Below are 18186 nucleotides of genomic sequence, written 5' to 3'. Positions count from 1 at the left end.
GTAATATTTCTTTACGGTTGATCGTACGATCCTCTGTTTAACGATAGAACCTCCTCAACTCGAGTAATATGCCAAGCGAAACATTATATTCTCTTTAGCGAGCTGTGCGCGCCACCGTTGTCTCGAATTGAGTAACTGCCTACGAGCAGTCTGAGCACGATGGATGCTCGATAACCGTCCATTCCATCGTCAAAGATCCGAAGCATGAGTTGTTGCTGCTGAGATGTGCGCGACGACCAAGTGGTCGGATCGTCGGGCGCGGAACCGACGACCTGCTGAAGAGGCAGTCTCGTACCGTTGAAGGGAGAATTTATTGGTCGGATACGTTGAAATGACGAGATCGCCCAGCGAGGCGGTCGAAGTATTTTTAAGCTAAGCCATTAGCGTCAGCTGCGGCTCGACTACAGTAGATAAAAGCAACATTCGCGTCGTCAGTGCGTGCAGGGCTCCGTCGAAACCATCGACTACCTAGCGGTTCGTCCGAAGCCAGGCGCCGAGGGCTACGGAGGCTCCGACACTGCACGTACGTTCCGTTGATCGCGCGCGCGACCGCGAGTAAGAGAAAGAGAGAGAGAGAGAGAGAGAGACAGAGGGCTCCTCCGTGGGACGCGCATGTGCGCGCCAGTCGCTCTTCGCGAGTGCAACTTCGCGAGCGGCGGCAACCGTTCAAACGGGCAGCGACCGTCGTCGTCGCGCGATGCTCTCGGCGTCGAGGCCTCCTTCGTCGCGAGCGAGCTACCGCTAAATGGGATTCCTCGATCGTGTCTCCAGTCGCCGGCCAACTCTCAAGCAGTCGAGGTGAGTCGTTCTACTCGAGCCGCCGTAATCAACGCCTCGTTTCGCCGGAAACTGCACTTTTCGTCGGTCGCTCGATACTTTCCTTTCCGATTGCGACGCTACGAACCATTTGACGTCGCTGCGACAACATTATGGGAAGGACAAAGCGCCGTTGTCGCACGGATCCGCGTGATCAATCGAAGTCGAGCGAGCGCGCGTGTGTCCCGCAGAGTCGATAGTCAGCGGCGTCTCCGATCCGCTCGCGAGACAAAGGCGCAGTTGGCATCTTGGCCCGGCGGCCTCGTCAAATTTCGTCCCACGACGACACATTCCGTGTCGCAACTCCTTCCGCGGCCGAACGGTGTTTGAGGGTTGCGCGAGCCTCGGTTGTCGAGCGCAAGCCTCGCAGGACGAGGCATAGTTTGGCGCTTTATTGTCCGCTTTGCGGGGCCGCTACGCCACCTTGACAAGCTAATCGCTTAGCAGCCGCCTCCCGTGGCACATTCCTCCGCGTTGCCCGTCCGTGGCATCTGCGAGACAGCAGCGGCTGGCGCTCGCAGGAGCGACCAGGATTGTCGGCGCTATCCAGCAAGGAAGCGCGACAACGGGGTCGGCTAAATTTAACGAAACGAGCTGTCTGCTCCGAGCAGCGCCGAGCGTTGACAGCTATCGATTGCTCCGCCTCTGACTGCATTTCTCGGCGCTGGCGCGCGTAAGCGACTCGCCCCAGGACAGCCGCGATTCGCAGATGATGCTCGGGTGAAACATCGTCAAGCGGCAAAGACGAAATTGGACTGCGACGGTTAATGGCAAACTGCGGAGCAAGCCAGAGCAAGGCGTCTCGAGCGAGCGACAAAATAGCCGAGTTAAAACTGCTATCTAGGACAAGATCGAACCGAGTCCTGCGTCCGAGAATAGCCTCTCGGGCGCGGCGGCATGCCCGCAAAGAGCGAGTCTTTCCGATCTCGCCCGAGTGCAACGGACTCGAACTTGCTGTTGTCCAGCCGATCCGCTGGTATTAATCCGAGCGTGCCAGGCCTTTTCCTCGCTTCGAGGAGGCATTCATGACAATTCGGCGGCTCTCGCGCCCACGCCAATTGCGGATAAGTAAGCACTCGGCGGCGACGTCAAATAATCCCTGCTTTCCCGTCGCCGTCGTAAATCAGCCCGCGAGTCGAAGTAGAAAGCATCAATTATTTGGCTAATGAGAGTGAGAGAGAGAGAGAGAGAGAGAGAGAGCACAAGGCTCGAGAGAGCGCTTGTGGCTTTAATTAAGCGACACTCGCGACAGAAGGCAAATCCAGCTGACGAATCGCGCGCGATTTCCCAGATATTCGTTGGCCGACCGCCGCCGCGTATATTTCATTGTTACGGCGCGGAGGGTCGCCGGCCCGCTACCGGCTCGCGTACTCGCAAGAAGAGTCAGTTCGCGAGCGTCCGTCGAATTGTCGCACCACTCGTCGTTGAATCGCGCCTCGGCGCAGAGGCGCGCTGCTCGACTGTGACGTTGGCTCGAGAGCCCGACGATCAAACGCGAGATCAGAAAAGGCCAAATTCAATGGCGCAGCTCGCTGGCTGTTGGCATTCAGCGAATGTTAATTAGCCGCCGGGGAGGCCGTCTAATTAGAACCTTTAAGCCGCGGCAACCGCGAACAGCACCGCAAGCAGCCGTCATTATCGTTTACTTCTTTCCCTCTTCCACCCGGGGAGGCGAGAGAGCGGGCGAACGAATACGGGCCCAAGTCGTTCTCTCGTTGTCGGCGCGCGCGCTCGTCGGCGGGAGGTCGCTGTTATTCGCGCGCGTCGCACACGTCCGTTTCAGAGCTGGGGCGCACCAGCGAGAATGAGGTCGTCGAGGCACCGCGTCCGAGGAGCGACGCAGCGGGAGCTGGGGGCAGCGCGGCTCGGCGATCGGCGACGGCAGCAGCCAGTCCAGGAGGAGGATGAGCGCGCGGGCGCAGTCGACGCCGGAGCGCGGCGGCCGACGCGCCGAGCATGATCGGCGCGAGCTTCGGCAGGCGAGAGAGCGCTGGACCATGAGAGCCGTCGGCAGCTGGTGGTGGTGGGCGTTGTGCTGCTGGCACTGGGGACCGACGGCCGGGGCCCAGCAGGCCGGGCTGTCGGCGCGAGTGCGCGGTGACTTCATCATCGGCGCGCTCTTCAGTGTGCACTACCAGCCGTCGAGCAAGCAGGGCGCTCTGGTCTGCGGCGCCATTCGCGAGCTGTACGGCATCCAGCGGGTGGAGACCGCGCTCTGGACCCTCGACCAGATCAACAACAGCTCCGACGTGCTCAGAGGTTGGTCTCCCGTGATCCCCGGCCCTCGCTAGCAGCTGCAAACGCACTCTCCGACCGTTGCGCCCCGCGCGACGCTTCTCGATCAGCTCCGGTTGCTGCGCGCTGATATACAGCTCTCCACGCGCGATGCGAAATACTGCACTTTGATATGATGTTGGATTTATCGTCGGATGTAAGCCGACGCAGAGAGGAGGCATTTTAATTAAAACTTAGCTACTTAGAGCGAGAGAGGGAGAGTTGTTTTGCGAGCAGTAGCGAGGTCTGCCTGTAGTCAGCCGAGGGAAAGAATAAGAGAGAGAGAGAGAGAGGGAAACGGTGTCTGCTGTTGCAGGCGTGACCCTAGGGCTGGAGGCTCGCGACTCGTGCTGGTCGGCGCCGGTGGCCCTGCAGCAGAGCATCGAGTTGGTGCGCGACGCCATCCGGCCGGCCAACGCCAAGGCGCTGGCTCCGGTCTCGGATGCCTGTCTCGTAGACGAGGAGGCACTCGCCTCGGTAAGTTTTTTTATCGCCCGCGAGCGAGCGGGCGAGCGTGCCCATTCGTTCTCACTGCGCTCTCGGTTATGTTTAATTTTTCTTCTCGAAAAGTCCAGATAAGAGAACTCCTCCGCGATATACTTTCAATTCGGCCGAGCTGACGGCAAAGAGAGTCATTTCTCTGTTTCCGGGGCGGAAGAGCGGGGCAAAAGTCGGGTCGAAATGAAGCGGTTCGTTTTAATGAATTTTTTTTAATGAGCCGTGAATAATGAAAGTACGGTGAAATCGAGTGGCGAGGCAGTGGGGGCCGAAACGCGGGCCAAACGTCCGTTCGATAAGCCTGCGATTCTTCAATCACGATTGCCGTTCGATCAGGACACCGTTGAGAAAGCAGCTCCGCTGATCGGCGTGGTTGGGCCGGGCTCCAGTTCCGTGGCGCTTCAAGTGCAGAACTTACTGCAGCTCTTCTCCATTCCACAGGTAAAGCGCGCACTCGTTGCGTAACAATTGCACGGGCTCGATCGATGCCACGTGAATTGTCGTTAGCGCGTAAGTCGCGACAGCGAGCCGCGGCTCGTGCCTCACTGGCAATCATCATTGCAGGTCGGCTATTCTTGTACCTCGAGGGACTTGAGCGACAAGAGCCGATACTCGACCTTCCTGCGGGTTGTTCCCTCGGACTACTATCAGGCGCAGCTGCTCGTCGATCTCGTGCGATACTTCAACTGGACCTACGTGTCGATCGTCAACACCGATGGTGAGTCTTGCAGCGACAAAAGACGTATCGATCCGCTCCCAGCTGACCCGCCGTATTGTCCTGTTCCGCGGACTCACCAAATTAATTGCTCTTTTTGCCTGCTCGTAAATACGGCCGCCGAATTGCACAGCGGAACGTGTCTCTGTCAGTTGCCGCAGCGCGGCGTAAATCTTGGGCTTTCGTATTCGAGCAGCTCGCGGCGCAGAAAAATCTGAATCACGAACGCGTCGCGCGTCGACCACCGTATTAACCGGAAATCGCGTGCAGCTCCCAGCTTGCTCCAGCGCATAATGTCTCGATCGATCGACTCCCTATTGCAGTCGGTCTTCCATGTCGTCTCATGCTCGTACTCAAGCTACGCTTATTATTCGTTCGCATTCTACTTCATAATCGCATTGATTATAAATATTCATCGCTGAATGACGAGACGCGCTAATAACTCGACAGTGCTCCATTTTTCCCCTTCTCTCTCTCTCTCTCTCTCTCTCTCCCCCTCTCTCTCTCTCTTTCTCGGCACCTTTCACTTCGCAATTATCTCGAATGGAAAAAATACAAGGGAGACTCTCAAAGTTCTTCCTTTATATAACCAAAAAAAGAAAAGAAAATAGCGTTGAAAAATCGAAATTTTGATTTGACTCGCGACTGTCGCTACTTGACCCATATTAAAAGTATTAACGACTCTCGGCCCGAGAAAGACAAACGCCGGAGTAGGGGGAAAAAAGAGTATCCCGATACGGCGGCGGGAGCAGCAGCAGCTCCTTTCATTCTACCTCCTCGCGCGCTCATTTGTTTTCTTATCCCCGGGGAGATTCGGCGACAAAGGCGCAGAAATTGCGGCGGCAGCGAGGAATGGCGCCTTCTTCTCCCGTGCCCCTATTCTCGTGCACGCCGCGGCTCGGCATTTAGCCCGATTGCGTTGCGCGTCGCGGACCGCGAAATCGAAGGCACGTCTCGAATCAGGCTCGCGCGGCCGAGGCTCGGCCCGAGCGAGACGGCCGTAAACTCTTTGCCGAGCGACAAAAGTTTGTCCTGGCATCCGAAGGAGAGTGGGCGCGAGAGAGGGTAGGAGGGCGAGTATAAAAAGCAACAATGTAATCTGGAGCTAGTGGCGCGCGCGCGGCAATCTTTATAAGCTGGCAGGTGAAGCGCACGTGCTTGCGCTCGGCTCGCGTCGCGCTCTCGATCCAAACTCCTTCCGCGCGTCAGGTTAGCCGCTCAGATCGATGTACCCGCCAGAAATAACAACTCGTGGCAACAATAAATTGGCGAATTTGGGCTGGTCGCTGCGGCAATGACAACAGCTCGGTCCCGAATGAGAATCGCTCGGATATGGGCTGTTTGTCGACGTCGTCAGTTGTGCGTTTAATACAGAGCCCCATCACGGCTGACGCGTATAAATACACCCCGGCAATGGCTAAAGACTCTCAGCGAGTTCCAATACATCGAGATTCGGCCGGCTAATTGCCTTAGTTATTCGATCGACGAGAGAGAGACCGAAGCTTGTATACCGCGCGTCGAAAGAAGCAGACGCACGCGTCCCCGCGCGCGTGATAGCATGTGACCGCGGCGCCGTCCGGTACGTAATCCACGGCCTTCGAGTGTGGAATAATCGAGCCGAGTGACAACTCAGTCGGAGCCAGCAAAGGATTGTTGTTTCCCGTCAGGAATTCCCGATGGAGGCGTGCGCAATGCTCACTTAGAATTTTGACGCTCGATGACTGACGTAGCTGCGCTGGAGATGATCTATAAGCACCGATCTGTCCAGGCACCGGAGAAAACTAGTAACTTTCGATTACACCAGTGGCTTTTCGCGCTATCGCGGGAGTTTTTCAGGCGAACTCCGCTTTAATCAATTAACCGGCCACGTGAGACCTGCACGCGAGCGTGTCACCCTTACTGTCGACTCGTAATTATTTTTCGCGGGGGTTCTTCCGCTTCTTCTGCCCCATTCCGCTCTCCCCCTCAGGAAATTACGTTATTACGATATTAGAGCGTCGGCTTGTAATTTAATTAACCTTTCTACTTTGACGTCTCTTTATACTTTCTAGTTGAATAACGTGCTGCTCTACTTCTCGGATGAGAAATCCATAGTATTCAAACATTCAGGCTCGGCGAAGAATCATGCGGAGAGATCAAGTTTTACATTAATTCGGCGGGGCTTGAGTTTCATCTCGCGAAATGTATAAATAACGGGCCCGGAGAATGAGGGATTGCGGCTGCGCGCAGGCATTCCCTGACAATCGAAAGACAAGCGATCAAGTATGCATGTGCCACAAGGGACCGTTAATGAAGGAGCTCGAGCGCGCTATACCAATTAATTAGAGTAGCGGCGCGTTTGTTTTCCGGATCATTAGCGCGCGCGAGCCCGACTCTCGCGCGCACTGCACGCTCCGATTTCGCCCGGGTCGTCGGCGTGGTATTAACGGGGCCCGGGGGGGGGGGGGAGGAGTGCACGCCACGGCTGTCGACGAGTGTCGTGCGTTATCCGATTAACGGCCAATTATCCGAGCACCGTCCCGCGACGACACGTCCCCGCGCGGCTCGACGACGTTTTTCGCGGCGCGGCGCGACTCCCGTTCCTCGGGGGGCGGGCCGAGGAGACGCGGTCGCGAATAAGCGACACCACGGCGCTCTTGATTTTTGGCCGGCGCGCGGCGCCGCGAGCGAGCGCGATGCAACGGCGCACGTCCGAACGCAGCGGGACTCGAACTTTAATTGGCACTCGTAGTGCGAGACACTCGAGCCCAGCCCCCGAGCTATTAAAAAACTTTCGCATAATGAACGCCAAGAGCTGGCTGCGCCCGGCGAGAGTGCAGTTCGGCCGAGTTGGTGATCGAGTATAGCTGCGTGGCTGCTCGATAACCGAAAATCCATTAGCCTTATCTTCGCTGTGCGATTCGCAGGCAGGCCGCGCGTAGAAACAGAAAAGGCGCCTCGAGACAATGAGAGCCACAGCTCGGCCCGTCCTCCAATCGACAACGGCCCTGGCCGTGTGACTCGATGTCGCGGCGGATCGACTCCCCGCAAACTTTGTGGCGCTCGATCTATACAATAACGCGGTAGAACGGCGTCCCGAGCTTTCGAGTGGCTTGATCCGATGAAGGATTCGCGCTAAAAAGAGTAAAACGAAACGAGCATCCGATTGGCCTCTCATCTTCCTTCGTTCTCCTCTTCGTCCTCTTCTTCGTCGTCGTTGCATTTTTCTTCCGGCCCGCGCGCATTTCCCCGGCACTCCGGCAAACCACTTGAAAAGCCAGCTCTGCGCGCGCTGAAAAATATGGGAGCTCGAGGCGGAAATAAGCCGTTTCCCGCAGCGAGCCGAGCTGCCGCGCGCATAAATACGTCGAGGCGATGCAATCGCGGATAATTATTTCCTGAGGAGAGCAAATAGCGTCGGGGCTTTGCAGAGAACTACGGGACCAGCGGGATCCAGGCGTTCCGCGAGTTGGCCGAGAGGAACGGCGTCTGCGTGGCCAGAGAGGACTCGATTTTGACGACCGCCGACGACGCCGCCTTCGACGCCGTGATCGCCAACTTGGACCAGGATCCAGCGGCGAACGTCGTCGTCTGCTTCTGCGAGGGACTGACCGTCAGGCACCTCATGGAGTCGTCCAAGAGGATGAATCTCACCGGACGATTCGTCTTCGTCGGCAGGTGAACGTCGCTTTTATTTGCACGACTTGCGCGCGCCCGAGGAGTTTTGCGAGGGGCCAAACTTTGCTCGCGCCCCGTTCGTTTTTGCCTGACTGCCCGTCCAACTTTGTTTGCGCGACTTTTCTAATGGGAGCCGTTACGCTCGTTTCATTATTCCTTTGCTGATGCCTACAAATGAGTACATCTTCGTCCTTTCATCCTCGATTGTCGGAACTTGGAATTGAAAGCGCCAGCCAAAGTGATAAGAATTGAAGTTGAAAATGGAAGCAGAAAGAGAGAGGGTGTGAGTAGGGGAGGGGGGGCGGCGAAGGGAAGGTAGTTATAGAAAGGAAACGAGGCTGCCATCCGCTCGTGATGTCTACCTGTACGACCAAATCCGTATCGAGACTCCATTACCGAACGACGGAAGCTCGGTAATTGCTGCGGCCAGTGCAAAATTTCCAAAGCCAAGCGCCGATGCATGATCCGCTTTTTCTCGAGCGCCAAGTGGCTGCGCACTCGTTTAAGTAGTCGAGGTCGAGTTCGGTCGGACAGGCGCGCGACTCGGTCGTTATAAAGGCGCGTACGGAGCTGGTAGATTCGGCGCCGAGCTTTTCCTTCCCTTCGTTCTGGCCGAGCTGTCGGGTTATCGCCTAATGAAGTATCCAGCTTCGACCCATTCGCCGAGCGACTGTGCTCGTTAATGCCCCGCGCGATCCCGTTCGCCGAGCCGCCTTGTTAGCGGGCCAAATTTTATCGCCCCGGCCGAGTTGTGTCGCGCCTGCAGCCACGGACGCCGGGCCGAGATCGAGGGCTTGGCGTAATTTCGCCGTGGCAGCTCCCCGCCAGCCGCCGCCGTCGAATACGCGCGCGCGCATTTACGACGTCTATAGCCCGCGCGCGAGCTTGGCTTTCCAACGTCGCGCGTTAGTACGCCACGATGCACAACGACCGGCGGGTCTACGACCCTAAGACTTCGCGACGCTGCTTTTCGAAGAGCACAATTAACCGCGCTGAGCTTTTGTCGGCGGCATTTTTCGTCGCTGACGGGGCGCGACCAGCGAGCGCTTAATTATCGTTGCGATTCGGCCGCTTCTCGCCCATCTGAAAGCGGCTCGCTCCCGCGAAAACAATCCCGAGGGCCGCGGTGAAGCGCACTCGAGGCATCGCACCGAGTGTTGCAGTCGCGACACGGAGCCTTGGGCGCGTAATCGATACATTTTACATGCGTCGTTGGCGTTCGACGCGGCACGCAACGGGCGAGCCGCGCGCACAAAGCTCCGGCTCGCTCGTGTACGTGGCGCGCATGAAAAGCGTATGATTCGCCGCTGCAGCCGAGCGCCCGAGGCTTCACGGAGAAGCGGCCCGCGCGCGTTTTTCTCTCCCCCCCCCCCCCCCCCCCCCCTCTCGCGTGCGCGTGTTCCTGAATGGCCTGAAAGACCGCGGAGTATCAAGCACCTCGAGGCCTTGTTAAACAGTCTACTGTCGACGACTACGATGACGTTTTAGTTATTTCCGCTGCCAACGTCGCCATTTCTCGTTACACGGTCGAATCTCCGAAACAACTCGGAATCGCGACGAGCGCTGATTACGTATTCTCGCGCACGGCCAAGATGCTTCCTGCCACCAAATGAAAGCCATTGTCGAGCGAGCGTCCCGACACCGTGCGTCTGTGTTTATCGATTTGGACGCGCGGTTGTGCGCTACGATTTGAAGCCGGGCTCTCGAGCGACGTGCGCGCCAGCGGTCGACAATCGTTGCCGCGCGGTTGCGCGCCTACCGGCCGAAAGCCCGTCGCGCGAATAGCAAGCTGCGCGGCGCACTTGGATATCGTTATTTTCAAATTGACGACGTTCGCCGCGCGATCCGCGAACATTCCGGCAGGCGCGAGGCTGCGCAATTCGCAAACAAACCTTACTAGCTTTTGCATATTTGACGTATCGTCGGTGTGCGATAGCCGGCTGTTGTGGCGCTCGGAGTGTGCAGCGCGCCGCTACTCGGCCGCCGTCGTCGGTCTTCAGGGACTTATTCCGATGGAATTCGATCGCCAGCAGTGCATAAGCTCGTTTTGCCTCGATGCGTTTCTGTCGTACATCGCTGGTCGAGATGTCGTGGGGCGCCACGGCTCCGAGCACCGAATTATTAAGATACTCGTCTCCTCGCGTTCCCGCTTGGACAGCGCGCGCATCGTCGCGGACGCGGAGTTTCGACCACGTGATCGCTCCGCGATCCGAGCCTTCGATGACCCATCCCGAGATCGAGCGAAACTAGAGTAGTCGCGTTCGCTCGGTGGTTGATAGTTGGACGGTGTGTTACAGCGACGGCTGGGCCGACCGAGACGACGTGGTACACGACCTGGAGACGGAAGCCTGGGGCAGCCTCTCGATACGCATTCACTCGCCCTACGTCACGGACTTCGATCCCTACTACCTCGCGCTGCACCCCTACAACAACAGCCGCAATCCTTGGTTCAACGAGTTCTGGCAGTTCAACTTCAACTGCAGCCTGCCCTGGGAAGCCGACAAAGACGCCAACTACAAGCTGCCCCCCAACTTTCCCAATTGCACAGGTATCGTATCCGATCCTGACGGCCCACACAACGAGCTTTTCTTTGCTGTCAAGAGCCGTTTTCGCTTTCCACACGCTGTTACGCGCGGCCGTCGGCCCATTCGTACACGCGAGGACGCGCGCCACTTGAGCTTCCTGGCCGAGGCCGAATGTACTTGGTTGCTAGAGCGCGTGGGATCGAACGGTGAACTTTCGCTTGGCAAAAAGCAAATGCGCGTTTTGCGTCCACTTCGATGACGTCTCCCCGCCTCGTTCGTCGTCGCCTATCGACGCGACTTCTTACGACCGTCCACCGAGCACCGAGGCGACAGCTTGTACCGCTTGCGATCGAGTCTTCCAATTGCAAAGCGAAGTCACGGAGCGCGGGTCCGCCAATCGAGAGCCGCGATATGACGTATAGCTGCGCCGCGGAGCGAAACGCGCGCTACGTTAACGAACCACCTGGTGCACGCGGCTAATAACTTCCCGGTTAAAGCGGCGCTCGGCGAGCAAGAAAGCGAATTGATGCGGCTTCCTCGCGCGGCGCGTCAAATTCCCCGTGAAGTCCGCAATCCCATCGCGCCGCGACAATCGCGAGCTTTGCCTCCCCGCCGCGCGACTACCTTCCAATATCCTGCCTATCGGCCCCGCTCCCGATAACGTCTACCATCCCGCACCCCTGGTGCTGCTGCTTTCTTCCGCGCTGATCGTATCTCCGGGTCGAAAGCGCGAGCATCGACGGCCGTTGGCCTCTTCGATTTTCGACCGCGCGCGCGCGCGTTTCCAGTGCCCACTCGATTAACGATCGTTGCGCGCCGTTATCCACGAGCTAGCTGTTGTATCCCGTTTGGCCGACGGTCATTTTCCGAGCATCGATATTCCATCGGGAAGGCGATTTTTCGCGACGAGCTCGAATCAAAGTTTCGCCGTTCGCGGAGCACTCGGCAAGGCGAAAGCTCGCCGACGCTCTCTCAGCGTAGACGGCGGAGTGCGCGCGACAGAGAAGCACGAGTTTCGACCGACGGGCGGTGGGCGGCCGGTGGTAAATATTTAAGAAGCGATTTACATGCGGGCGGCTGCGATCGATTTCCCCTTCTCGGCCAGCGGCGCGCGGCGACAATCAAAGGATCAGTGGTCGGCAGGTGAGCTGCGCTCAATTAATTAGCCGCGACATGCGTTATGCAGCAGCAGCAGCAGCGACAGCAGTGCTGCCAGCATCGCCGAGCTATAATTGGCCGCCTTCCTCCTCGTCGCAATCAAGCAAGCCGAACGCTGATTGGACTGACCATTGTTCACCGTTATTGCATCGCATCCTCCGGTCGAAGAAGCTGCCTGCTGCCGACTCACTCCCACCAGTTTTCTCGGTGCCTCTCCAAACAATCGCAATATTCCTAATTCAAGCACGAATTCCGGCGCAGTTCGCTCGAGGGATGCATCGATCCCCGAAACCCGGCTCTCTCGCGCGTTCGCCGTGGCATCTCTGGTGCTGATAGATTAGGCAGCAGCAGCCGATGCCTTCGGTGCACGCGCATATCCAGCTGATCCAACAGACGCGGCTCGACGTTTACTCGCGGGAACGCTCGTTCGAAAATAATCGCTCAGCCGGGCAGACAAGCAGAAAAGACATTATTCCCGCGACCGTAGATCGACGCGAGCTTTTCACGAGAAAGCCGCGGCAGCGAGTCACTCGACTGTGCGATTCTTTGCTTTTTTTCGCAAGCCCGGCCGAGCGTCGTTCTCGCGTCGAAACGAGGCTGCAAATTAAGTTCGCGTACGCACGGAGACGCGCCCTCCGTTACGACTGCACGAAGTGCATAAGCTGCGCTTTTTTGCGGAGGCAGAGAGAGAGAGAGAGAGAGAGAGAGAGAGAGAGAGAGAGAGAGAGATATTCGAGCTAAATGAGAACGAGGAAACGAGCTCGTACCGATCGCTGCTTCCCCACGACGACAGCGCCACGGGAATCGAATCGGCGGCGTTTGCCAAGGGCACTCGGGCTACGGCAAGCAGGATGAAGCGGACAAGGGAGAGGCTCGCGAGAAGACCTGTCCATGACCTCTCTAGCGTCGTTTCTGGCGTCGCGCAATCAAGACGATTGCACGCTCTACGCAGTGACGAGGCGCAAAGACGAATAGCTGGATTCGAGTGGTTGTCTCCGCCTAACCGGGGCGTTGATCGTTGTTTTCGGTCGTCGTCGTCGTAGTCTTCGTCGTCGCGAAATGTTGATTTCTCGCCGGTAATTGATAGCAAACGCAAATCCCACCCCGATCCAGCGAATGCTCGCGCCGGTGTCGCTGTCGCTCAATTAATCATCGCTACGTAACGAAATATTGACAAGGCTTTTGCTGCGCTGGCCTAATTACACGCGACTCGCTGCACCCCTACACAGCCGCTCACCCGTGTGTACCCTTTGAATTTACGAGCTCGCACTCGTTCCAGATCTCTCTCTCTCTCTCTCTCTCTCTCTCTCTCTCTATCGCTCGCTGAAAAATTGATCGTTTATCCGCGACTGCTTTTATTTCGATCAGGGCTGCCGTGTCCGTTAATCACCGCGAGGTTTCTTCCTTTCGGCTGCGCGCGATACGCATCATCGATAAACAACGCGCTTAATAGGCTTCCGCATGCGCGTGTGCGCAGGCGAGGAGAGGCTCACGTACGAGAAGCACAAGCAGGATCCAAAGATGAGCTTCGTGATGAAGTCGTTCTGGGTGATGGCCTACGGACTGCACAACATGCTCGAGGAGATCTGCGGCCCCAAGTACGTGGGCGTCTGCAAGCAGATGTTCCCCTTCAACGGCACGCACTTCAGAGTGAGTCGCTCGTCGCCGCGGACGCGAGACCTATAACCCCCCGCTGTACTCATGTTTGTTTGCTGGCCGTCAGAATCACCTGATGAACGTCACCTTCAACTTTGGCGAGGATCTCGTGGAATTCGACCGCCGAGGGGATCCACCGGGCAGGTCGGTGCGTATGTCTGTTTCAAGAATCCTCCCGCCAGCGCCACCACCGACTCCTGTCTCCCAGTTTCCGATCAACCGGATTATTTCTGCTCTATTTTGTCAAATTTTTTCAAATCGTCCGTGAGCCGCGCGTTACACTTTCGTTATTATGTACTTTCGTCGGCGCACTGCTGCTTTCAGTCAAGCCGATTACGTATCTTTCTCTTCCACTGACTTTTTATAAAGCTTTCGTCGAGCTGTTCGTACGATTTGGTTTTGAGCACAGAAGAGACCGTGTATTATTCACGCGGATACGCGCGCGCAGTTTTGTTCCGAACGCGCGCCGCGAGACAAAATAAAATGAAAAGAGCCGGCGCGCGCGTCCGGCGTAGAAAAAAACCCTTAATGGAGGACGAAAGGGCCCGATTACTTCCTAGGAGTTTTGCTCGCTGGCAGTGCGCGCGCTTACAAATATTGAATTTCAATATCTGGCCAGCGGCGGACTTTCTCCTCTCGGCTCCGCGTTCGCTGAACTTTCGGCCGATCCAGGCTTCTCGGCGGGTCGCACTTTGCGAGCGAAACGGCGCGCCTCGCACTTCCTCGCTGGCTAACGAATCGCGGCCGCGAGCCCGATTGTTCGCCGCGCACACGCTGATCGATACTCGCGCGTTCGACACGGGCTATACGCGCGTTCGAGAGCGCGTAGGCCGCGCAAATCAGCTAATAAGCGCAGGGCGCAAGAGGCGAGCGGAGTTGATTTTCCTTTTTTGCCTCGTACGCGCGTGGCGATCGATAAGCATCGTTAACGAATTCGCGATATCCCAGCTGGTACTCCGCCCAGCTGGTACGCCGGGAGCGAGTCGTGGCGCGACTCATCCGGATCCGAGGTGCGCGCATCTCGGCTTGGCGTTTTCACGCGCGATGAGCTCGGTCGGACCAGATATCCGCGGGGCATCATCGGACCTGAATGAGCGCGAAACGTGTGTCGCAGGTACGAGATCTTGAACTACCAGCTGATGCCCAACGGCAGCTACGCTTACGTGCAAATCGGCGAGTGGAACAACGGCACGCTCAACTTCAACGGGCTGCCGCAGTCACGGCACCCGCGACTCGTCGAGAGCGTCTGCTCCAAGCCCTGCCCGCCCGGATATTACAAGGTGAGTGTCCGCGGCGCCGTAATCGAACGGGCGCCGACGTTGTTTCTGTTCGAGCCGCTGCGGGGTGCCGAACTTTATTGTCATTGGCCGTTGTAGCTTTTTTGCGCCTCTCTCCTGATTTTTATTGGTTTTTCTTTCATCAGCCGGCAACTTTGTATTTACAACACGTTTTTTTTTTTTTTTTTTTTTTTTTTTTTTTTTTTTTTTTTTTTCGGAAGTTGAGTTTCATCGGGGACCGCTTTAATCGGAGGTGCAAATAGTTGGAGTGTTTTCCGTTCGGACGAAAAATCACTGGCTGGCTAGTCGAGCGAGATAAATTGACGAGAAATAAGTTGTAATGCTCCGGAGGCCAGCCGATTGAATTCTCGCGAAAAGGGTTCACCGAGGGCGGGCCAAGCCCCCGTCCGCGGTCTTTTCGATTCGATCGCATTCCAGTCAGCCGACGCTTTGCAGAATTTCAAGACCGGCGGCCAGGAGAAGCGATGCTGCTGGGCTTGCGTGCCGTGCGACCACGAGGAGCTCGTCGACGAGGAGCAGACCGGCTGCATTCCCTGCCCTAACGGGCAGCTGCCCAACAGGAACAAGACTGGTAAGCAGCGACCTCGAGAGGCTCGCGACCGCGAGGCCATTCTTTTCACGCTGCGTGTCGGCAGCCTGCTACGTGATACCCGTGGAGCACACGCAGTGGCGCGACGCCGAGGCTATCATAGCCATGTTCTCGGCGGCGCTCGGCCTGCTCGCCACCTGCGTCACCTGCCACATCTTCGTCCGGCACAACGACACCCCCGTCGTCAAGGCCAGCACGCGCGAGCTCAGCTACCTCATCCTCGCCGGGATGGCCGTCGCCCATCTATCCGTACGTAGGCCATATCTGTGTCCCGCTGTCCGTAAACGGCGCGTGCGCGCGCGCGCGCAACCCTACGGCGAAAGGATGAAAAGAAAAAAGAACGATCGATGCGGCCGATTTGAAAAGGCAGCCCGGCGGCTAACGAGAAAGCCTCGCGCGATATGGGGCGCTGGCAAAGTAATGAGCGACGCTGCCCTCTGCTCTTCGCTGTCCGCAGGTGCTGGCGATCCTGGCGAAGCCCAGCCACACGTCGTGCACGCTGAGCCGACTCATGCCGGGCATCAGCTTCGCCATGATTTACGCGAGCCTCTTCACCAAGACCAATCGGATCGCGCGCATACTCGCCGGTTCGAAGAAGCGCTTCCCCAAGCGGAAGCCCCTGTTCATGTCCGCCACCGCCCAGGTAGGCGCGCTCGCGTCTCTTCGTCGGAGCGCCTCGCGGACGTCTCTCACGAGTGCACTTTCAGATCATGATCACGCTGACGCTGATCGCGATGGAGGTGGCCGTGGCGACGGCGATGCTGCTGATGGAGCCTGCGGTGCCGGTGCTGGACTTCCCGGCGCGCAACCGGGCCGTGCTCACGTGCCCGACGCTGCCGCGCGCGGTGCTGTCGCCACTGGCCTTCGACGCGCTGCTCATCGGCCTGTGCACCCTGTACGCGGTCAAGACGCGTAACGTGCCCGAGAACTTCAACGAGGCCAAGTTCATCGGGTTCGCCATGTACACCACCTGCGTCATCTGGATCGCCTTCGTGCCCATCTACTTCGGCAGCGAAACCAAGGTGCTGACCATGTGCATGTGCGTGACGCTCAGCGCCTCGGTCACCCTGGTCTTCCTCTTCGTGCCCAAGCTCTACATCATAGTGCTGCGGCCGGATCGCAACAACCGAGCCTACTTCACCACCAGCAAGTCCATCAGGTGCCACATCGGCGCGCGCGTCGCTGCCGCCATCGCCGAACCCGCGCCCAAGCGCGCGGTCTATCGGATCTCCGAGTCCGAGACTTCCTCTTCTGGTATAGCTCTCGCTCTTCATTGGCTTTCCGTACGACTGCCGTCCATCGAGCATCGTCGATTTTGCTGCGACATTCCATACTTATGCTCGTCGAGACAGCTGCATTTCGGATCGTCGCGCGAAGCCAAAATGCCTGCTTCAGCGAAATCGTCGAGAGCGGTTAGAGCGAAAGCTCGTCCGAGCTGAACTTTGTATCTGCAGTTTTCAGGACCAGCAGCATCAAGAGGCGCACTCTGTCCATCCAGACGGATAAGGAGCTACTTCTGTCGTTCTACCAGAGTCTCTCCGTGTCCAAGTCTTCGCCAGTCAAGGAGGACCAGTCACAGTCGCAACCGAAGCCCCGCAGCGATGAAAAGCAGTGGGCTGAGCTCGACGTCAAGCGCCTCGTCGACGACCTGCGCAGACGGTACTTCGTTCTTTCGCTAATCAATCGACAAGTCCAACTTTGCGCCAACTCTAGCGAGAATTCGCAGGTCGGTGACGTCGCACGGCCACAGCCAAACGAACTGCCATCAGGGACCAACGCGAACGCGCATCCGTCAGCGGAGCGAGGGAGAGTCCTGCGAGTCCGGCGAGTCCCTCCTCAATATCACCATCACTCTAGGCTCCGACTACCTCGACGTCGACTCCAGTACGCTCTGATCATCCTCGCTTCATCCACAACTGCTTTGCTCGTTGCGCTCATCTCACATTCCAGTCGACACACGCGCATCTTTTATCTCTATCACGCCGGCTTTTCTTTGACTTGTCTCGTGACTCTTTACTGAAAATCGCAGCAGCTCAAAGCTTTTCTCCGTGTACCGAATACTATTATTGAGTAGTCGTAATAAAACGAATGCTAATAACAATCAAGATTCTTCAAATAAGTTGCTAAAGTTTGCGTACTACTGTATGTTTATGCAGTTCCATTTTCATACCATTATGTTATGAGGATACTCTTGTTTTAATTTATCATTAACTTAAAAATACATTGAATAGTTTTGATATACATAGCTCAGAGGGAAAGAGAACAATCAAACTTCTAGGAAATCTGACTGTATTCTTTTATACTAATCAGCGAAACAATCGTTTTCTTTGTGTTTTTTTCTTAATATCAAATTTGCTACTTAATTTTCTATCTAGTCATTTTTGTGCGTGCGTGTGATTATAAGTAACAAAACTGTAATATCATATAAAATTAATACTAAAACAATTAAATTTTTTTTATGGGAGGGGGCTGCACAAAATGCAATTTTTTACAAAATGTGTTTTGAAGTATGATGATTGTAAGCAACGCGATAAAATACATTTATAATATGTACAAGACTCTAGAAATTGTTGTCAGAAGTCAATTGCTTATTTTAAAGAAAATCATCTTATCGGTAGAATAGGATTTTTACAAGGTGACTAAATCTATAAATTATTAAACTTGCAAATTTAGTTTTATTGGTCAATTATGTACATAGATTATTATATTATTGAAATAACATTAATTATATAATAATTTTTTCAATTGTGCTATCATTTTACAACAAAATATTCTAACATATACTCATTTAAAAATTGCAACTATTACTACATAAAATATTTAAACAGGAAACAGTTTTAAAGGAATGTATAAATTGATAAATAAAATAATTTAAAATTTTGGAAAAATATGAGTACGTTATTTCTTTTTTACCTAGATTTATAAATGCACATAAAGCTTTAGAGTAATGTTGAAATATCCTAGCTACATATATGTACATTATCTAAACTTGAATTATTA

At 55.9% G+C, this 18186-nt stretch overlaps 1 protein-coding gene across 1 annotated transcript; it reads left to right on the top strand.

The window, feature by feature from the left end:
* Positions 1-652: 652 nt before the first annotated feature.
* LOC131663168 (metabotropic glutamate receptor 1-like) lies at positions 653-18023 on the top strand. Its single transcript, XM_058933356.1, has 16 exons — positions 653-798; positions 2600-3075; positions 3407-3567; positions 3925-4029; positions 4153-4306; positions 7714-7960; positions 10258-10508; positions 13121-13293; positions 13367-13443; positions 14414-14579; positions 15033-15168; positions 15233-15435; positions 15644-15829; positions 15894-16440; positions 16641-16845; positions 16913-18023. Exons 2-16 carry the CDS (start codon positions 2721-2723, stop codon positions 17079-17081), a joined length of 3135 nt encoding a protein of 1044 aa, XP_058789339.1. The 5' UTR covers positions 653-798; positions 2600-2720; the 3' UTR covers positions 17082-18023.
* The last annotated feature ends 163 nt before the right edge of the window (positions 18024-18186 follow it).

The sequence above is a fragment of the Phymastichus coffea genome, unplaced genomic scaffold (assembly GCF_024137745.1).
Source record: "Phymastichus coffea isolate CEN01 unplaced genomic scaffold, Cenicafe_Pcof_1.1 PCOF00031, whole genome shotgun sequence".
Lineage (NCBI taxonomy): Eukaryota > Metazoa > Arthropoda > Insecta > Hymenoptera > Eulophidae > Phymastichus > Phymastichus coffea.
The sequence above is the reverse complement of the archived record's forward strand: the minus strand, read 5'-3'. Positions and strand labels throughout refer to the sequence as shown.

What these genes read in the sequence shown, in the direction of transcription:
- LOC131663168 (XM_058933356.1), top strand. Translation starts at nt 2,721, where the DNA reads ATGAGCGCGCGGGCGCAGTCGACGCCGGAGCGCGGCGGCCGACGCGCC. An exon ending in GCCCAACAGGAACAAGACTG is followed by an intron (nt 15,169 to 15,232) that starts GTAAGCAGCGAC and finishes GCGTGTCGGCAG; the next exon opens with CCTGCTACGTGATACCCGTG. An exon ending in GTCCGAGACTTCCTCTTCTG is followed by an intron (nt 16,441 to 16,640) that starts GTATAGCTCTCG and finishes TTGTATCTGCAG; the next exon opens with TTTTCAGGACCAGCAGCATC.